Genomic DNA, 20,551 nt, shown 5'->3' with positions numbered 1-20,551 from the left:
ACATGTGTTAATGCAATACCTTTTTTGTGTGAAATACTTGATTTTCAGGAAAAATATCAAGGGTGCCAACAATTTCGGCCATGACTGTATATATATATATATACAGTCAGGTCCATTAATATTGGGACATCGACACAATTCCAACATTTTTGGCTCTATACACCACCACAATGGATTTGAAATGAAACAAACAAGATGTGCTTTAACTGCAGACTGTCAGCTTTAATTTGAGGGTATTTACATCCAAATCAGGTGAACGGTGTAGGAATTACAACAGTTTGCATATGTGCCTCCCACTTGTTAAGGGACCAAAAGTAATGGGACAATTGGCTTCTCAGCTGTTCCATGGCCAGGTGTGTGTTATTCCCTCATTATCCCAATTACAATGAGCAGATAAAAGGTCCAGAGTTCATTTCAAGTGTGCTATTTGCATTTGGAATCTGTTGCTGTCAACTCTCAAGATGAGATCCAAAGAGCTGTCACTATCAGTGAAGCAAGCCATCATTAGGCTGAAAAAACAAAACAAACCCATCAGAGAGATAGCAAAAACATTAGGCGTGGCCAAAACAACTGTTTGGAACATTTTTAAAAAGAAGGAACGCACCGGTGAGCTCAGCAACACCAAAAGACCCGGAAGACCACAGAAAACAACTGTGGTGGATGACCGAAGAATTCTTTCCCTGGTGAAGAAAACACCCTTCACAACAGTTGGCCAGATCAAGAACACTCTCCAGGAGGTAGGTGTATGTGTGTCAAAGTCAACAATCAAGAAGACTTCACCAGAGTGAATACAGAGAGTTCACCACAAGATGTAAACCATTGGTGAGCCTCAAAAACAGGAAGGCCAGATTAGAGTTTGCCAAACAACATCTAAAAAAGCCTTCACAGTTCTTGAACAACTTCCTATGGACAGATGAGACCAAGATCAACTTGTACCAGAGTGATGGGAAGAGAAGAGTATGGAGAAGGAAAGGAACTGCTCATGATCCTAAGCATACCACCTCATCAGTGAAGCATGGTGGTGGTAGTGTCATGGCGTGGGCATGTATGGCTGCCAATGGAACTGGTTCTCTTGTATTTATTGATGATGTGACTGCTGACAAAAGCAGCAGGATGAATTCTGAAGTGTTTCGGGCAATATTATCTGCTCATATTCAGCCAAATGCTTCAGAACTCATTGGACGCCGCTTCACAGTGGAGATGGACAATGACCCAAAGCATACTGCAAAAGCAACCAAAGAGTTTTTTAAGGGAAAGAAGTGGAATGTTATGCAATGGCCAAGTCAATCACCTTACCTGAATCCGATTGAGCATGCATTTCACTTGCTGAAGACAAAACTGAAGGGAAAATGCTCCAAGAACAAGCAGGAACTGAAGACAGTTGCAGTAGAGGCCTGGCAGAGCATCATCAGGGATGAAACCCAGCGTCTGGTGATGTCTATGCGTTCCAGACTTCAAGCTGTAATTGAATGCAAAGGATTTGCAACCAAGTATTAAAAAGTGAAAGTTTGATTTATGATTATTATTCTGTCCCATTACTTTTGGTCCCTTAACAAGTGGGAGGCACATATGCAAACTGTTGTAATTCCTACACCGTTCACCTGATTTGGATGTAAATACCCTCAAATTAAAGCTGACAGTCTGCAGTTAAAGCACATCTTGTTCGTTTCATTTCAAATCCATTGTGGTGGTGTATAGAGCCAAAAATGTTAGAATTGTGTCGATGTCCCAATATTTATGGACCTGACTGTATATAATAGTTTGTAGACACTAGAACGTTAACATAAACCAATTAATTACACGTATGGTTTGTTTGTTTTTTTACTAAAGACATGCAGCAGAATATTTTGGCTTAAATTTATGAAGAGCAGCAAAGAATTGTCTGAAGATTTGAGAACAAAAATTATGGAAAAGCATGGACAATCTCAAGGTTACAAGTCTATCTCCAGAGATCTTAATATTGCTGTGTCCACTGTGCGCAACATTGTCAAGTCATTTACAGCCCATGGCACTGTAGCTAATCTCCCTGGATGTGGACGAAAGAGAAAAATTGATCAAAGACTGCAAAAAAGGATTGTTTGAATGGTGGCTAAAAAACCTCGATCAACTTCCAGACAAATTCAAGCTGACCCTCAGGCACAAGGTGCAATTCTGTCAGCTCACACTATACGTTGACATCTGAATGAAAAGTGAAGCTATGATAGGAGACCCAGGAGGACCCCACAGCTGACACAGAAATATAAAAAAGCCAGATTGGAGTTTGCCAAAACTTACCTGAAGAAGCCAAAATCCTTTTGGGAGGATGTGCTGTGGACAGATGAAACAAAATTACAGCTTTTTGGTAAATCCCATTATTCTACTGTTTTCAGAAAAAGAAATGAGGCCTTTAAAGAAAAGAATACAGTCCCTACAGTCAAACATGTTGGAGGTTCACTGATGTTTTGGGGTTGTTTTAATGCTTCAGGCACTGGATGTTTTGCCCGTGTGCGTGGCATTATGAAATCTGAAGAATACCAAAGAATTCTGGGGTGCAATGTAGGGCCCAGTGTCAGAAAGTTGGACCTCCATTAGAGGTCATGGGTCCTACATCAGGACAATGACGCAAAGCACACGTCAGAAAGCGCCCAGAAATGGTTTCAGACAGAGCGCTGGAGAGTACTGAACTGGCCAGCAAGGAGTCCAGATCTCAATCCCATAGTGCACCTATGGAGAGATCTCAAAACAGCTGTTGGGAAAAGGAACTCTTCCAGTCTGAGAGACCTGGAGCAGTTGACGAAAGAAGAGTGGCCCAAAATTCTAGTAGAAAGGTGTAAGAAACTAATTTATGGTTATAGGAAACAATTGATTTCAGTTATTTTTTCCAAGGGGTGTGCTACCAAATTGAGGATGCCAATAATTTTGTCCAGGCTATTTTTGGGGTTTTGCATGGAATGTGTCAGATTTGGCTTTTTGTTTCTCCACTTTTTTGTGACATACCAATACAAACAATAGAAATAAATGTGAGAATGCCTAAACATTTGTAATTGCAACAATTTTCTGGGCGAAGTGGTGCATTATCTGAAATGCAGGGGTGCCAAATATTTTTGGCCATCACTGTAGATGAAGTTCTATTGAGCTTTACTATATTGCACTTTCAGAAAACTAAGAGATGGAGTGTGCTTGTTTAACTAAGGACGCTTAAATTACTTTTATATAGAGGATAATACTTGTGCCAGCTACGGCTGCCAGTTTTGGATAACTAAAACCAGACGTTTATAAAATATACATGACTAGCAAAAGTGTGCACATTCACTGGATGGTGGAAATGTATCAAAGATCATTGCTCTGTGTTGTGTGTGTTTGTTATTGTATTGAGTGCATTTTTTTGTAAGGCAAAAAAGAGTCTTCAGTGAGAATTGGACATAATAAATATGTCAGTTCAAAGCAGGTTTAAGTTATTAGAAATTACTCCAATGTTGTATGACCAGAAATTACTCCAATGTTGTATGACCAGAAATTACTCCAATGTTGTATGACCAGAAATTACTCCAATGTTGTATGACCAGAAATTACCCCAATGTTGTATGACCAGACATTTTAATCTTTTCAAAACATCAAATGTTGAAAGGAAATAATATTTTTATTATTTATGTCAGTGTCATTTAATTCCAGACGATAGAAAAGTAATGCCTTTGTGACCTTCACAAGGAGTGCTGAATATATTTGATCAGAATGAATAAATGATTAGAAGATTTCAGCAGTGGGTGTGATCTTGAAAGGTGTCCTTCTATAACTCCGGGTCCAATTAGGCAGGTAAGCACACGTTCACTGTAAACAAACCGGATGATCACAGCAACAGTAACTATGTGGAGGTGGAAAGAGCTCACCAGAAGGGTGAGACTTGGACAGAGAGGTGATGTACACAGAGGGATCCCATTGTTAAATAAATGAGATCACCATGGTAATTATCAATTATCATGCAGGTGGACAGCAAAAAGTTATTCTAATCTGAAGACAGAAAACTTTTACTACTGCAGAACTTGGTAACTGAAGGAGGCAAGACCTGGCCACAAAGGATCTCCATGACAACAAGTACAACACAACGGAGAGCAGGCTGTCATTCAGAAATAGCAGACATGAAGAACTAATGTTTATTTATATAGTTGTACATGTAGCATGCAAAGTCAGCCTGTATTAATGGATGTTCAGATTCAGCAAAAGGCAGAAGACCAAAGCAGTCAGAGACAGGTACCTGAGAAGAACCAGCAACCAGAAGCCATGAACTCTGTGGCAACCATCACCGACATTAAAGGGTAACTCTCTACATTTTTATTGTTTTGATTTTTATTTATTTTACTTGCTTTTTAAAGTTGTCTATACAAGTGTAATATACAGTATGTGATACACTCTAATGCCCCTTTAAAATGGGACAGATTCCATTCTGACTAGCAGATTCACTCACATATTCCCTGTTGATCAAAGCAGAGTGGGCGGATGACACATCTGTGTCCGCTCAGTTTCTGCAGAGCAGACACAGATAGAACACACTCTGCTCTATGGGCAACCGGGAATACACAGACTCCACTGTCAGTTTAAATTCAACTACCTTCCAGTCTTAACAGAAGAAGATGGATCCCCTTCCTTGTTTTTTTAGGGGACTCAACGGACCCAAAAGGTAGGCAGGTGTAAACAAACAAAAGTACATTTACACCTGCGTGTCTATAGGGATGAATGGACATTCTGATCGGGTCCACCTGAAAAACTGACAGGCAGACCTAATTGGAATGGCCCTGTAAAATGGGCCTAATGCTAACAAGCAACAAATTGCAAATGGACAGAAAACAATAAATGCAGACAAAAAACTAAATTGTATATGTCCTAAAATATAAATCATGATTAAAATGCCCATGAAGAATGGTGGGTGTGGCCAAACTACTGTTGGAAGGAGTTTATAAGGGGCATGGTTAAAACAAATCTCACTGTATACATGGCACACATTCCTTGCACATACAAAATATGCTTTGATTACTGTACAACAATCAAAGGTACAGGCACATATAACAGGACAATAAGGCTTGAAGTCCCTTCGTCGTTCTCCTTTTACACTTCTCTTCTTCCTTCTCTTCATCCCCTCCCATTTTTTTTTTCTTTCTTTCTTTCCCTCCCCTTACCTTTTTCCCTGTCTTGGATGCTACTGCTATTTGTTTATGTCAATAGACTGCTCTGTTTGTACTACCTTTCGGACCAGTGTGCTATACTTTGCTGTTTTTAAAACTGATAACTTGAATCTCTATGTAATTGGACCGCACCTGGATCGTTGTCTTTTGTGCTGGCATCCACTCATGTGTCTTATTTTTGTATATGCTTGTATACGTTTGTACTTTAAAAAAACTGTTTAAATAAAGAATGTTCAACAAAGAGCACAATAAATATTAACATAGGAAATTCTTCCATTACATATGCTTTTCTGCAAACAGAAGATAAACAGAGAGCTCACACTTTATCTGAGCCTACCTTAAAGGCATAGTAGTTCACCTTTACTAAAAAAAAAACGCCTATGCAGCTAAGAGGCATCTGTAGGCAAACTGTGCAGTTTTGACTAAAGTTGAAAATTCCCTTGCTATAGGTGTAGGACATTTACGTACCTCATGAAGCCTGTCTGAAAAACTTCTAGAGATGACAGCATCCCATGACTGCTAGGATGTTAGTAATAGACTCCAGACTGTTCACACCACTTATCAAAGAAGTGAGCTCTCAAGGGCTCAGAGCTACTGCATCAGGGGAGAGAAAGAGCATGTGAAGAGGTTTAAATCAGAGAAAGAGCTCACTCCTGTGATGATGGAGGTGAACAGCAACAAAATGGAGTCTTAGCAACATCTTAGCAACAAGACAGAACATGGTGAGGTCATCTTTGGGAGTTTATCACTCAGATTTCATGAGGTACGTACATGGCCTACACCTATAGCAAGAGCATTATTCAAATTTAGTCCAAGCTGCACAGTTTGTTTTTTTTATCTACAGACACCCCTTATCTGAAGTTTCTTTGTTAAAGAAAAACTATATCCTTAAAAAAACTTTGATAAAAAAAGTTGTCAACTATCTAATAAACAGCAACTATGACAAAAACAATTTTGGTCAAGAGTATACACAACATTGCATAAAGAATGCAGAGGTCAGGTGTATGTAATTTACACACTGTAAGGGTCAGGAGTATGCAATGTACAGCATAGTGTATATGGCAGGGGCGGACTGACAACTCATGGGGCCCCTGTGTCCTCGCCCACACCGAAATAAGCCTATGAAAGGTACCAGGGACATCTCATGGGGCCCCCTACTGACCCTGGGCCCTCGGGCTGTGCCCGAGTTCCCTAATGGTCAGTCCGCCCCTGGTATATGGTGCAGAGGTTAGGGGAGTACAATGCATAGAGTGTGGGGAGGTCAGGAGTTTTAATGCCTAGAGTGCAGTACACATCTGTACCCTCTAGTGCACACATCCTCCTCTGCACAACTATTCCTCTAATACACATATCTCTGTTACAATACACATATCCCCCCAAAGTATACATTTTTGTCCCCCCTCAGTACACACATTGCTGCCCCATCCCAAGTCTACTCCTCAGACCTCAGATACCACACCAGTTCAGAGTAAAGGGAAGTCAAGAAGGAGCTTTCCTTGGCTCTGAACTGCCACAGTATTTGAGGTAATAGCATTGGAAACTGGTGCACCCCGCAAAAGATGCCCCTAGTGCCCAGCGCTAGCAACACCCATGAGTTTCATCAATCATTACAAGAATCTTCAGGTTAGCAGGGATGGAACTTTACAGAAATTTTCATTGAGGGGAAGGGAGGAAACCACTGCACTATGTACTGCAGATGCCAATAGATACATATACCTGCAGCAGCTTTCCAAACCTTCCTGCCATGTCCAGATACTGGGCTGTTCTAACAGGCAAAGCTCTGAAACGTCCAGGTAGTATCGCAGCCTCCCACTAAGCCCCACCCTGTTCATTCCTATTGGCTCATCACTATGATGGCCAACCTCATTGGTCAGAAGAAATGCACAGGGGGCAAAAAGGGGCAAGCAAGTTATTGTACAAGTAGGAAGTTTTGGAGCTGAGATAAAATTTGGCAGGGAAAGGAAAGTTTAAGCATCTCTGATGCTTCCTCCCACTGCTTCCCAAGAAACTGGCAAACAACGTTTTACCAAAAAAAAATTATTGTTTCTGTTAGCCTATTAGTCTTTAATTCTTAGTTGATTGCTAAATAAAATGTGGAGATTGGATTAGGTAGGGCAGGTTAGATTCTCAGATTACAGTAACTAATGATCCTATTGTATATACTGTAATTAACTTTTCTTTATTCCGAAACATAATTTAGCGCATATTTGCTAGGCTTGAAAACGTGGTCTGTTCTCCCCTTTTAAAGTTGTCCACCATTGGATGTTTCTACTTAAAGGGATATTCTAATGACTTCTGGAAAATTTTAATTAAAGTTTTTACAACTATTATTTTAAATATTTAAAAAATTATTGCAATGTTCCCCTTAAAAACAAAAAGCATTTAAAAGGCTTCAGTTTTGAATATGCACTGAACAAACATGGAAATATAAACATCTACTGTATATATTAAAGCTGATACTTGGACATCTCCTGGTGTTAGTCTTTCCATTGCATATCCCATAACCAGGAAACCCAAGAAGTGACAGTAAGATGTAGGTTCCCCTTCAACCTCTCTGTGTTCCAGAATCTAACACAGGTCCTTCCGTAGTACTCCCAGCAAAGTGGAGGGAGAGTGGAGAGAGAGCTTCTCTTTAGAGAGAAGCCCAGGCAAAATAAAGACTGCTGATTTGGATGTGAAGATCCATCTGCAGCCTTACAATCAACAGTCTTCTGATCGAACGCTGGGACCAATGAGGTAAGTATTTATTTATTTATTACAGGTATATAGCACTGTCAATTTACGCAGCGCTTTACATATATATTGCACAGTCACGTCAGTCCCTACCCCTCAAGGGGTGTACAATCTAAGGTCCCTAACTTACATTCATACATACACATACTAGGGTCAATTTAGACAGGAGCCAATTAACCTACCAGCATGTCTTTGGAGTGTGGGAGGAAACCGGAGTACCCGGAGGAAACCCACGCAGGCACATGGAGAACATGCAAACTCTAGGCTGGTGGTGCTGTGGCTGAGATTCGAACCAACGACCCTAGTACTGCCAGGCGGAAGTGCTAACCATTTAGCCACTGTGCTGCCCGTATGATAAGTGATAGGTGCCAGTAGGGTTAATTTATTAAAAGGCTTTTCCCTGGTGATAATTTCCACCACTTCCTCATCCCCACTTCTCTCTCTCTCCAATCTGAAGTGCTAGGTAAGGAACCTGTCCCGGATATTCTTACCTCCTGCTGTTCTTTCTTTGAGATGACTGCATGCATATTGAATTCTTCAAACTATCTTACTCTGTTCACTGTTCACTTGTACATGACATACCTTAGTTTTCATCACTCCATATACTATACTGTACGTGACATAATCCAGAGCACCCCACTCTATACAATGTGCTGCTTAAATGTTCGAGCTCTAGATAGAATATGGATAGAGTCATTTTTCTCACACACTATCTATATAGTAAAAAGTATTGGGACACCCCTCCAAATCATTGGATTCAGGTGTCCCAATCACCTCCATTGCCACAGGTGTATAAAATCAAGCACCTAGGCATGCAGACTGCTTCTACAAACATTTGTGAAAGAATGGGTTGCTCTCAGGAGCTCAGTGAATTCAAGCAAGGTTGCCACCTTTGCAATAAGTCCATCTGTGAAATTTCTTTGCTACTAAATATTCCACAGTCAATTGTTAGCGGTATTATAACAAAGTGGAAACAACTGGGAAGGCCACGTAAAATAACAGAGCATGGTCACCGCATGCTGAAGCTTACAGTGCGCAGAAGTCACCAACTGTCTGCAGAGTCAACAGCTAAAGACCCAGGGGTGTATTTACCACAAAACAAACAAGGCACTTGGCTAGGGTGGCAGTTTTCAGGGGGGCAGCACCTCCCCCCAGAAGAAGGGATGAAAGAAGGGACATGCATGCCATGGGAACCAGGTGAGATCAAGAGAGGCTGCAGCTGCTTGATGGTGTATGTAGATCCTGACTCTTGTTTCCGGGCCTGTCCGGAGATGTGAAGATGAGTGTCTTTTTCTCTATCGCCGGGGAGGGGGGGGAGGTAGTGGAAGGCTCTCCCGGATGGGGGACAGGGGTGTTGCTGGTCAATGTCAGCAATGTCAGGCTGTCTCCGTGGCAGGGGGAAGGGGGGGGGTGTTAGTCAGTGTCCGTGGGAGCAGACGATTTTTGTGTTGCCTAGGGCAGCACAAAACCTAAATACACCACTGTAAAGACCGCCAAACTTCATGTGGCCTTCAGATTAGCACAACAGTGCGTAGAGAGCTTTATAGAATGGGTTTCCATGGCCGAGCAGCAAATGCAATGCAAAGCATTGGATGCAGTGGTGTAAAGTACGCCGTCACTGGACAGTGGCGGCATGTTCTCTGGAGTGACAAATCACGCTTCTATGTCTAGTAATCCGATGGAAATATCTGTGTTTGGTGGTTGCCAGGAGAACGGTACTTGCCTGACAGCTTCTTGCCAAGTGTAAAGTTTGGTGAAGGGGGGATTATGGTGTGGGGTTGTTTTTCCAGGGGTTGGGCTTGGCCCCTTAGTTCCAATGAAGGGAACTCTTAAGGCATCAGCATACCAAGGCATGTTGGACAATTTCATGCTCCTAACTTTGTGGGAACAGTTCGGGGATGGCCCCTTTCCTGTTCCAACATGACTGTGCACCAGTGCACAAAGCAAGGTCCATAAAGACATGGATGAGTGAGTTTTGGGAGGAGGAACATGACTGGTCTGCACAGAGTCCTGACATCAACCTGATAGAATACCTTTGGGATGAATTAGAGCAGAGACTGTGAGCCAGGCCTTCTCATCCGACATCAGTGCCTGACCTCACAAATGCGCTTCTGGAAGAATGGTCAAACATTCCCATAGACACACTCCTAAGCCTTGTGGACAGCCTTCCCAGAAGAGTTGAAGCTGTTATAGCTGCAAAGAGTGGGCCAACACAATATTGAACCCTAGGGCCTAAGGCTGGGACGCCATTAAAATTCCTGTGCATGGAAAGGAAGGCGTCCCAATACTTTTGGCTATATAGTGTATGTATATAGTGATATCTCAATTAATTTCCACTTCTACTTATTCTGCAGACTAGTACACTCACACATTCCTGAGTTCACCAGGAGACACCCAATGATTCCCAAACGTTATGTGATGCCCTGGAAACAAGATATGGTCAACAGGAAGCTCATTCTAAGAGTAAGTAAGAGTGAAATAAAAAATCAAGCCTGGAATTCAGGCAAATGCTAATGGTTTATTGCAAAATTCATGTTATTCTTGTATCTATAAGAATCTGCCAATCATTATAAATCATAATTCCTTTTACAATGTGTTGGAAAGGCCAAAGTACTGTAGATTTTCCGTGCTAACATTAAACATAAGACTTTTCAGCTCAATTTGATCTCTTAGCGTTTCTACTTTTTGTCACCTCATAAAAGCTCATGTACATGGGTGTTTGTGTCAATGTAAGCTTCTTTCCACCGAATGCAGAAGCAGATTGAAGAAATTCCTTAAACAACTGAAAAGCAGATCAAAGCAACTCAAACACAAATCAAAGCTACTTTGAAGTACCTAAAAGCATACTTTTTTTTTTACTAACCTCTGGGTCTAAGGGCCCACTAACACTAGCTCCATTGTAAATGGTCCATTTTAGCTTGTGGGCCTGTGTCCATTTATTAAAATTTCACAAAGTGACATTTTATTTGTTTCTGTGCTCTGCAGATGAGCTGCAGTGCGGAGATGTAGGAGAGCTTCATGCTGCATTTTTATCCACATCTCTGCTTTGGCACATATAAAACAATTGTTTACTATGTTCCCCCCCTGGGGACCTGAGCTGCCCAAGTGCAGAAAAGGACAGCTCACCGCCAGGGGCGGACTGACCATTCGAGCACTCGGGCACTGCCCGAGGGCCCGGGGTGAGTAGGGGGCCCCATGAATGCCCCTGGTACCTTTTTTATAGGCTTTTGTGAGCGTGGGCAAGGACACAGGGGCCCCATGATCCCCTATTGCCCGGGGGCCCCATGAGTTGTCAGTCCGCCCCTGCTCACCGCGCATAGTTTGAACAAGCACTGCCCGTGTATATAAATTCATAATGTCAGTCAACATTTTAGAACACTACTAATTAAAATGCCCAGCTTTCCACAATGGAATCTGCATATGGCGGTCATGGTACCATGTCTACAAAAAAAACCTCTGAATTAAGCAAATATTGTCTACATACAAGAGCCATGTTTATTCTTACTTGAATGTGCTTTGTGTATGTATTCCAGATCTGTATACTAATGTGCAGAACCTTCTTGTAAAAAAGACTGGTCACTGCTGCTCTCTCTCCTTGTGCAGAGTGACTGGTCTTGTCTCCACATAACTAAAAAATGTTGCGCTCCCAATCTCCAACAACAACTGATAAATTAGTGACGTCAAATTGTATCCATAAGAATAAAACAATATACCATAAATAAATAAATGTCAAATTAAATATGATGTGAATCAAATGAAAATCAAAAAATAAAAATCAGTCCCATTATTCAAATAATAGTCCAAAAAAATATTTGTGATGACGTGATCCAAACACACCAATTGTGACTTTTCGTGAATCCTTAAATCATTAAAGATGTGCACTCACCTCCTTACAAGCCTAACAGATAGGATTAATACACTTTTTGTTCACATACATGGAACCTGCTAGAATTTGCTGCAGCATGAAATGGATGTTGGATACCTCCTATGTACTCCACAGTGCTGCTCTCCTTATACACTCATTATCCTTGCAGGGATCACTCCCTCCTTCAGCTGCTCAGGATCACCTGCCCACTCCTCTTTAGATGTTCCTCAGTGTCATGAAGTAAAAAAGAAATGTGGACATAATGCTTTATCCTTATAAGACTTTGCTTTTATTTAAATGTTCAGTATATGCACTCACATGGAATATAATTAAAAAGCGCTTTGGTATTAAAAGATCCTTTGCCTGTGTGTGCCGCACAGTGCGTATACTCGCCGTTTGCTCTCTGGTGCCGAGTGACGTCGTAGCCCCACCCCTACGCGTTACGCCATAGGTCACGTGGCTTCATCAGGGGGTTGTAATTCTTCATGACACTGAGGAACATCTAAAGAGGAGTGAGCAGGTGATCCTGAGCAGCTGAAGGAGGGAGTGATCCCTGCAAGGATAACGAGTGTATAAGGAGAGCAGCATTGTGGAGTACATAGGAGGTATCCAACATCCATTCCATGCTGCAGCAAATTCTAGCAGGTTCCATGTATGTGAACAAAAAGTGTATTAAGCCTATCTGTTAGGCTTGTAAGGAGGTGAGCGTCTTTAATCTTTAATGATTTAAGGATTCACGAAAAGTCACAATTGGTGTGTTTGGATCACGTCATCACAAATTTGTTTTGGACTATTATTTGAATAATGGGACTGATTTTTATTTTTTTATTTGATTCACATCATATTTAATTTGACATTTATTTATTTATGGTATATTGTTTGATTTTTATGGATACAATTTCAAGTCACTAATTTATCAGTTGTTGTTGGAGATTGGGAGCGCAACATTTTTTAGTTATATGGTTTGTTAACACAGTTTGAGTATGTGATTAATGTTAGCGATCCAGAGGAATTATTTTAGTGGCTTGCAAGTTACACACACGTATTTTTTTCGCCTTGTCTCCACCCCTCCTGTAGTTTTCTACAGGCAGCTTGTAGTGGGTGGAGCTTTCTGGGCCCCTCCCACAGCTCTGTTTTCTGCCCAGGCTATGTACAGCACAGTGATATATCACTGCTACTTTTGCAAGGTGGTATATGGGTTTGCCAAGGCATTTGGTGCACACAAAGTGGATTAATATATTTCTGACTATTGAGGAATATATTTAAGTGAAGCGTAATGTGCCTGGAGTTCAACTTTTGACTTTTAGGAGGCGAGTCTTAAAGCTCCAAAAAGGCAGCTAAATTCACATTTAAAATACACATAAATTAACTGTTTTAGCTGCCAAAGAATGTATAATGGGGTTCAGCCAGCTTTGTGATTTAGAACCCCCTGCCAGGTGGTATTGTCAGAACCTTGACCTCAACTGCAGCAGCACAACTTGGTTAAGATTACTGGTAGAAAGCACACCCCCATGACTGTGGAATGGACAAATATGCAGCAGCACATTGTTGATCCATCATCACTATGCCCAAAATCAACATGCCCAGAGCACAATCAAAAATCTTTGTGCTTATTCCTGTTCAGTCACAAGCAACGTATTAGCCATAGAATTAACAGAACAGCTAGAGAACTAGCATTTTCTGCAGCAGAGGCCTGATTTTGCTCTTCTCTCATCGCAGATTTCCAAAATACACAATAATTAAACCAGGGTAGCATACCTTTCCTACCCATTTGTTTCAAACCTGCAGCTGTACCAAAAATAAGAAATGGAGCTTGTGAGATTTCAGATTGGACTGTGCATGTGAGATTCATGCTGACCTGATGTCATGTTAGAGATCTGGCCTGCTGTGCAGCTTGTGAATTATAATCCCAAAGACAAAAGGTCTCTTGTCTGCACATGAACTGAGATTTACAGTAGTAGTAAGAGCCAGCAAAAAGCATTTGGGGAGGGTATTATCTTGCTCTAATATATGGATGTGTCTTCCATATATAGATATATAAATCTGTAACATGGAAAGATCTGCTCATCTTTTTGGAAAATGGATGTTTGTTACTGAAATGTAATTCTTTATAATAAATATAAACATAGTACACGTTATAATGCAGAGATAACACATTTATCTTTATTTAGCCTTTTTATACTAGAGAAGGAAGAATTCAAATATAGATGACTTTAGAGTAGGCCCAGTGGATGTGATCAAACATTTTGAAGTCAAACTACTGTGTGGTTTTCTGTATATATATATATATATATATATATATATATATATATATACACACACACACACTATATAGTATATATTCTTTTTGACCCTAAGGCTGGCCACACACGTGTAGATTTTCATTTGTGAATATTTGTAAGAAAAGTCATACAAAAATTCTTTGCACATACGCTGAAAGGACAAATGTTGTTCGAAAATTGTCTTTTGCTTTTAATATTCGGTTTTAAAATAAATGTAATTTCTGAATGATAACCACATATATTGGACGAAAATTTGTTTGCTCGAGAAATTTTTTTCTTCCTGCCCTTTCAAATTTTCATGTCACTGCTGTCGAAAACAAACATCGATTTGACCCCACTAATGATTAGAAAATCAAACAAATGAAAATACTTGAACGAAAATCTACATCTGTATGGCCAGCTTAACTCTCTAGAAATATAATATCACTTATGATTTAGGCTGGCCATACACTATTCAATTTCTACCCATATTAGATTTACCTTCAACTATGTAGTACAAGGACCTGCCTAATTGGATACAGTTGAAAGTGTTGTTTAAGTTTGACCTCATATTATATGGTTTTTGGTAAATCTAAAGCAAAATTCTCAAGAAAATTGTATAATGTATGGCCAGCCTAAGCACAGGTTGTTTGGGATATATTACCCATTTGAGCCATAGTTTTAGTAGATGAACGGGGATGAGTGTGTTAGGTTTTTAGAGAGAGACTAACAATAAACTAGCATAATGGCTGAACATGTATATCATACACATGGTACTCTATCAGTCCATTTTTCCACTAATCCCAGACATGCCATATAACAAAGACAAGCAGCTCTGCAGCCCATCACGTGCTGTGCAGACAATGACTGTGGTTAGAACAGAAAAGACTCCATCAGTAACATATGCTGCTTATTGACTGCACCCTGTGACAGCACAGTTATCAGTCTTGCCGGCTCGGTAATTACCTTTCCCATTTCTAGTCTCTCAGTTCAAGCTCATTAAAATTACATTGCCATTTGATCAAAAGGGATTCCCAGCTCAATAATCTAAACTAGTTATAATAATGTGTTAAGGTGGCCACAGACAAGCAGATGTCACACCAAGAGGCACAAATTGTCTACTGTTGGGGTCTGCCATGCTTGGTATTAGCCAATGTGCTGAAATCTAGGTATCCTCTTCTCATAAAAAAGGGAAAAATCCGCAGTTTGCTGCCAAAAGATTTTCCATCATGTTGAAAAATATAATTATGTGATAATGATAGCTTCTGATGATTTTCATCACGCCTAGTTTTTGGATGCTCAGAAAGGTTTATAGTCTGGTGTATGGCCACATTTAATATTGCCATGCCAAACAAGCAGTTTATGAGAATTTTTGCTCCCTTTTAATTCATATTAATAACTGTTTTTTATTGTGAAGCATGCAGGTCAATCTGGGGTGCACAGAGGTCCCCAGGAAGAGAGCTTGTTTCTGGAGAACAAAGAAAGGTTGTGTCATGGAGAAGATCGTCACTTCATCATGGAGAAGATGAAAATCCCATCACTGATGCAGCACACAGATTTACCACTGCACTCCTCCCTGTCTAAATATCAGAGCTACATGATTAACCAGAGAAGCAGAGAACTGGGACCGCAGTATTAGTGACAACGGGACCCTATCTCTTACCGCAGAATGACTCACAGAGCTCCACTTCCTGTAGACGGAATTAAACAAAATATGCAATTCCTTATTTATGTAGTCTGTGCTGATCAGCATCTTTCACTGTGGGAAAGATTTACTAAAACTGGAGCGCTCAGAATCTGGTGCAGCTGTACATGGTAGCCAATCAGCTCATATTTTCAGCGTGTTCAATTAACTACTCCAGCGCATTTACCCCCCCTTCCTGACCAGACCATTTTTTGTGATACAACGCATTACTTTAACTGACAATTGCGCGATCATGCAACACTGTATCCAAACTAAATTTACATCCTTTTTTTCCCCACAAATAGAGCTTTCATGTGGTGGTATTTGATCATCTGTGCATTTTTTATTTTTTTGCACTATAAACAAAAAAACGTAGTTTTGAGAAAAAAACCCCAATTATTTTTTACTTTTTGCTATTGCTAACATGTCCAGTAAAAAAATGTAAAAAATCAAATTTTGTGATAAACTGTACTAATGGCACTGGGCAGGAAGGGGTCAACACTGGGGCTATCAAAGCGTTAACTATGTGCTGTTTCACTATGTTGACTGTGTGTGCTTCACCGTAAGCACACTGCTTTGTATGGCTCTGCTATGCACAGCCATACAAAGCAGTGTGCAGGAGCTGACAGGGGAGAGATCTGTGTTGTTTATACACAGGTCTCTCTACCGTAAGAGATACTCGATGATTACCGGGTGGCGGCAAGAAATCACCGTATATATACATGATTTTGTGGTTCCGGGTAGGGGGTGGGCGCTCCGTCATTCGCCGCCTTGGCTGTCAATCACCGGATCCCAGCTGATGATTTCTCGCCGCCACCCGGTGATTGACAGCGGAGGCTGCGAATGGATGCGCACCTGCCCCCTACCTGGAGCTGCAAAATCACATATATACACGTGATTTTGCACACCCGTGCCACCCTGTAGCACCTTTCTGCTATAGGGAGCCATGGAACTGGTTAAGCTTTATCAGTAAAACCTGGAAGCTGATTGGTTTTTATGCAGAGCTACATCAGATTTTGCACTCTCCAGTTTTAGTAAATCAACCCCTGTGTGTCTTCTGGGGTTGTTTGACAGTTCCACTCATCTAATATATCTTGCACTATACTACAGCACCCAACACATATCTCTGGGGAACAATAGCTATTTCTTAGAAAAATTCAGCAAAGTATTGTCTGGAGACATTGAAAAGCCCAATTCCAACCAAAACATTTTTTTTTTATAAAGGAAGGGACAAGTTTGAGCCCTTTAGAGACATATTTTTATTAAAATGAAAGAGTTAGAACTTCAGACAAAGGTTTTATTGCTGTCTATGCTTTCCTTTCCCGATATTATCAACATCGCCTTTATTTCTTGTACAGACATCACAGGGATAGGAAGTAAAGGAAAATCTCCCCTATGGGGCCCAACAGACATGGTAACATGAAAGAAAAGTAAAATCTTTCCCAGTAAATCCAAAAATGTTTTGTTTGTTGTTTATTTAGGTTCCAAAGAATAACTTCACTTTTGATTAAAAATAATCCTTCCTAGGTCAGTTATGTAAACTCCAGTGATTTTTATCAAATTTCCGTGCAGAATATTCCATGTGTTTGCTATGTAGATAAGTAGAATGGCTGCATGCTGTGATCATATGATCAGCCCCATTGTTGTATCAAGACAAAAAGTGCTAGGAAAAGCCATGAGCCAATCACACAAGCAGGAAATGATACTTCTGGATGTTGCCTTAACTACAGAGAAGGAAACATATGACAGTTTTTCCAGCTCTAGAAAATCAAGCCAGTTGCAGATTGCAACAGAATGATGTGTTTTAATACCTTTAAGGTGGAACTCCAGCAATTAAAATTCTTTGATTGGACAAGGTAGATCTCATCATCCACCTCTCCTCTCAGAACCTGGTGCAGATGTGTATAGTAACCAATCAGCTTCTAACTTCAGCTTATTCAGTTAAAGCGGAGTTCCAGATGAAAAAAAATGAATAATTAAAAGTCAGCAGCTACAAAAACTTGTAGCTGCTGACTTTTATTGTACAGACACTTACCTGTCCCTCGGTCCAGTGGTGTACTCACTACGGCTGGTTTCAGCAGCTGCCTTCTCTCCCTGGTGCCGGCATCTTCAGTGTGGGCACCCGGCTGTGATAGCTTGGGGCTTCACAGCCGGGTGCCCACTGAGCATGAGTGAGAAGCACTGCGCTTTGTGAATGGCCCCGTAGTCTTCTGGGACCTGTCATGTGTCCCAGAAGACTACGGGGAGAGAGGGGGGCAGGATTGCACCTGTCAAATTCGGGTACTCGCTCCCCCCCCCCATTCTGCAAGGGTGCCAATCCTTAATGGGGAGCGGGGGACAGAGGCTTAAAGCTGAACTTCCCCTTTTGGGTGGAGCTCTGCTTTAAGCTTTGACAGTAAAACCTGGAAACTAATTGGTTACTATGCACAGCTGCAGCAGTTTCTACGTGCACCAGTTTTAGTAACCCCCGGTTCACATACAGTCATGGCCGAAATTGTTGGCACCCTTGATATTTCTCCAGGAAATCATGTATTTCTCACGAAACGTATTGCATTAACACATGTTTTGCTATACACATGTTTATTCCCTTTGTGTGTATTGGGACAAAACAAAAAAAGGGAGGAAAGAAAGCAAATTCGACATAATGTCACACAAACCTCCAAAAATGGGCTGGACAAAAGTATTGGCACCCTTTCACAACTGCGGATAAATAAGAATGTTACAAGCATGTGATGCTCCTGTAAACTCACCTGGGGCAAGTAACAGGTGTGGGCAATATAGAAATCACACCTGAAAGCAGATAAAAAGGAGAGACGTTCACTTAACCTTTGCATTGTGTGTCTGTCTGTGCCACACTAAGCATGGACAACAGAAAGAGGAGACGAGAACTGTCTGAGGACCTGAGAACCAAAATTGTGGCAAAATATCAACAATCTCAAGGTTACAAGTCCATCTCCAGAGAACTAGATTTGCCTTTGTCCACAGTGCGCAACATTATCAAGAAGTTTGCAACCCATGGCACTGTAGCTAATCTCCCTGGTCGTGGACGGATGAGGAAAATTGATGAAAGATTGCAACGCAGAATAGTCCGGATGGTGGATAAGCAGCCCCAAACATGTTCCAAAGACATTCAAGCTGTCCTGCAGGCTCAGGGAGCATCAGTGTCAGCGCGAACTATCCGTCGACATTTAAATGAAATGAAACGCTATGGCAGGAGACCCAGGAGGACCCCACTGCTGACACAGAGACATAAAAAAGCAAGACTACAGTTTGCCAAAATGTACTTGAGTAAGCCAAAAGCCTTCTGGGAAAACGTCTTGTGGACAGATGAGACCAAGATAGAGCTTTTCGGTAAAGCACATCATTCTACTGTTTACCGAAAACGGAATGAGGCCTACAAAGAACAAAACACAGTACCTACGGTAAAATATGGTGGAGGTTCAATGATGTTTTGGGGTTGTTTTGCTGCCTCTGGCACTGGGTGCCTTGACTGTGTGCAAGGCATCATGAAATCTGAGGATTACCAAAGGATTTTGGGTCGCACTGTAGGGCCCAGTGTCAGAAAGCTGGGTTTGCGTCCAAGATCCTGGGTCTTCCAGCAGGACAATGACCCCAAACATACGTCAAAAAGCACTCAGAAATGGATGGCAAAGAAGCGCTGGAGAGTTCTGAAGTGGCCAGCAATGAGCCCAGATCTAAATCCCATTGAACACCTGTGGAGAGATCTTAAAATTGCTGTTGGGAAAAGGTGTCCTTCCAATAAGAGAGACCTGGAGCTGTTTGCAAAGGAAGAGTGGTCCAAAATTCCGGGTGAGAGGTGTCAGAAGCTTATTGATGGTTATAGGAAGCGACTGATTTCAGTTATGTTTTCCAAAGGGTGTGCAACCAAATATTAAGTTAAGGGTGCCAATACTTTTGTCCAGCCCATTTTTGGGGTTTTGTGTGACATTATGTCATATTTGCTTTTCTGCCTCTGTTTTATATTTGTTCCAATACATACAAAGGGAATAAACATGTGTATAGCAAAACATGTGTTAATGCAATACCTTTTTTGTGTGAAATACTTGATTTTCAGGAAAAATATCAAGGGTGCCAACAATTTCGGCCATGACTGTATATGCGGGCGTGTGGGCTGCGTTTTGCACGGGCACGAGAGTCCAGTCATTTGAATGGACTCCCGTGCCCCGTGAAACGCAGGGAAGAAGTCCCAGCACTTCTTTAGAAAACGCAGCCCGCACAGGAACCTCGGTTCCCAATACGGTTGCGTTTTCCAGTGCGGGCGGCGTGCCGTTAGAACTAATGGCACCCGCCAGCGGGTCCGCATTTCTCTGTGGTGCAGCTGCATGGATTTTTGTGTGGATCCGCAGCAGCACCACCCGCACAGATGTGAACCTAGGGTTAACCTCCCCCTTGTATTTTTGAGGACAAAAACAGGGAGTTCTTTGAGTAGTGGGGTTGCTGAGCAGGTGATCCTCTGTGTTCAATGTGCAGAGGGAAAGCAGCTGGAGCAGCAGCCTGAAAGCATTGCTTTCACTGAATATTGCACAGACTACTGCGATGATTATGAGATATGAGATATGGACACTCACATTGAGCCAAGTTGAACCAATGTAAATTTTCAGAAATGTCTGCAGCAAACTGCTAGATTAATGTCAGATAAAGTAACTTACCTGCCAAAGGATTTTGTATTTCTGTCTATCCGATTCTGTGATTTACACAGCGCTATCAGCCTGGGTTCACACTGATGCGGTGCAGAATTCTCAGCGGTTTCTGTGCAAATTCCACACCACATCACAATCGCACCCCGTTCATGCGAACCGCTGCGGGTGTGTATGTTAAGTTAACCACACCC

At 41.4% G+C, this 20,551-nt stretch overlaps 1 protein-coding gene across 1 annotated transcript; it reads left to right on the top strand.

Annotated features, from left to right (window-relative positions):
• Positions 1 to 3,880: 3,880 nt before the first annotated feature.
• Positions 3,881 to 15,742, top strand: SPMIP10 (sperm microtubule inner protein 10). Its single transcript, XM_089676507.1, has 3 exons — positions 3,881 to 4,292; positions 10,244 to 10,352; positions 15,433 to 15,742. Exons 1-3 carry the CDS (start codon positions 4,156 to 4,158, stop codon positions 15,652 to 15,654), a joined length of 468 nt encoding a protein of 155 aa, XP_089532633.1. The 5' UTR covers positions 3,881 to 4,155; the 3' UTR covers positions 15,655 to 15,742.
• The last annotated feature ends 4,809 nt before the right edge of the window (positions 15,743 to 20,551 follow it).

The sequence above is a fragment of the Staurois parvus genome, unplaced genomic scaffold (assembly GCF_062004578.1).
Source record: "Staurois parvus isolate SC_StPar_1 unplaced genomic scaffold, SC_StPar_1.0 ptg000004l, whole genome shotgun sequence".
NCBI lineage: Eukaryota > Metazoa > Chordata > Amphibia > Anura > Ranidae > Staurois > Staurois parvus.
Note: the sequence above shows the minus strand (reverse complement) of the source record. Positions and strands in the feature narration are given on the sequence as shown.

Bases quoted from the DNA above. Each gene is read 5' to 3' on its own strand.
- SPMIP10 (XM_089676507.1), top strand. From the start codon at position 4,156: ATGCAAAGTCAGCCTGTATTAATGGATGTTCAGATTCAGCAAAAGGCA. The intron at 4,293-10,243 runs GTAACTCTCTAC...CTTATTCTGCAG, and splicing joins ACCATCACCGACATTAAAGG to ACTAGTACACTCACACATTC. The intron at 10,353-15,432 runs GTAAGTAAGAGT...TTTATTGTGAAG, and splicing joins ACAGGAAGCTCATTCTAAGA to CATGCAGGTCAATCTGGGGT.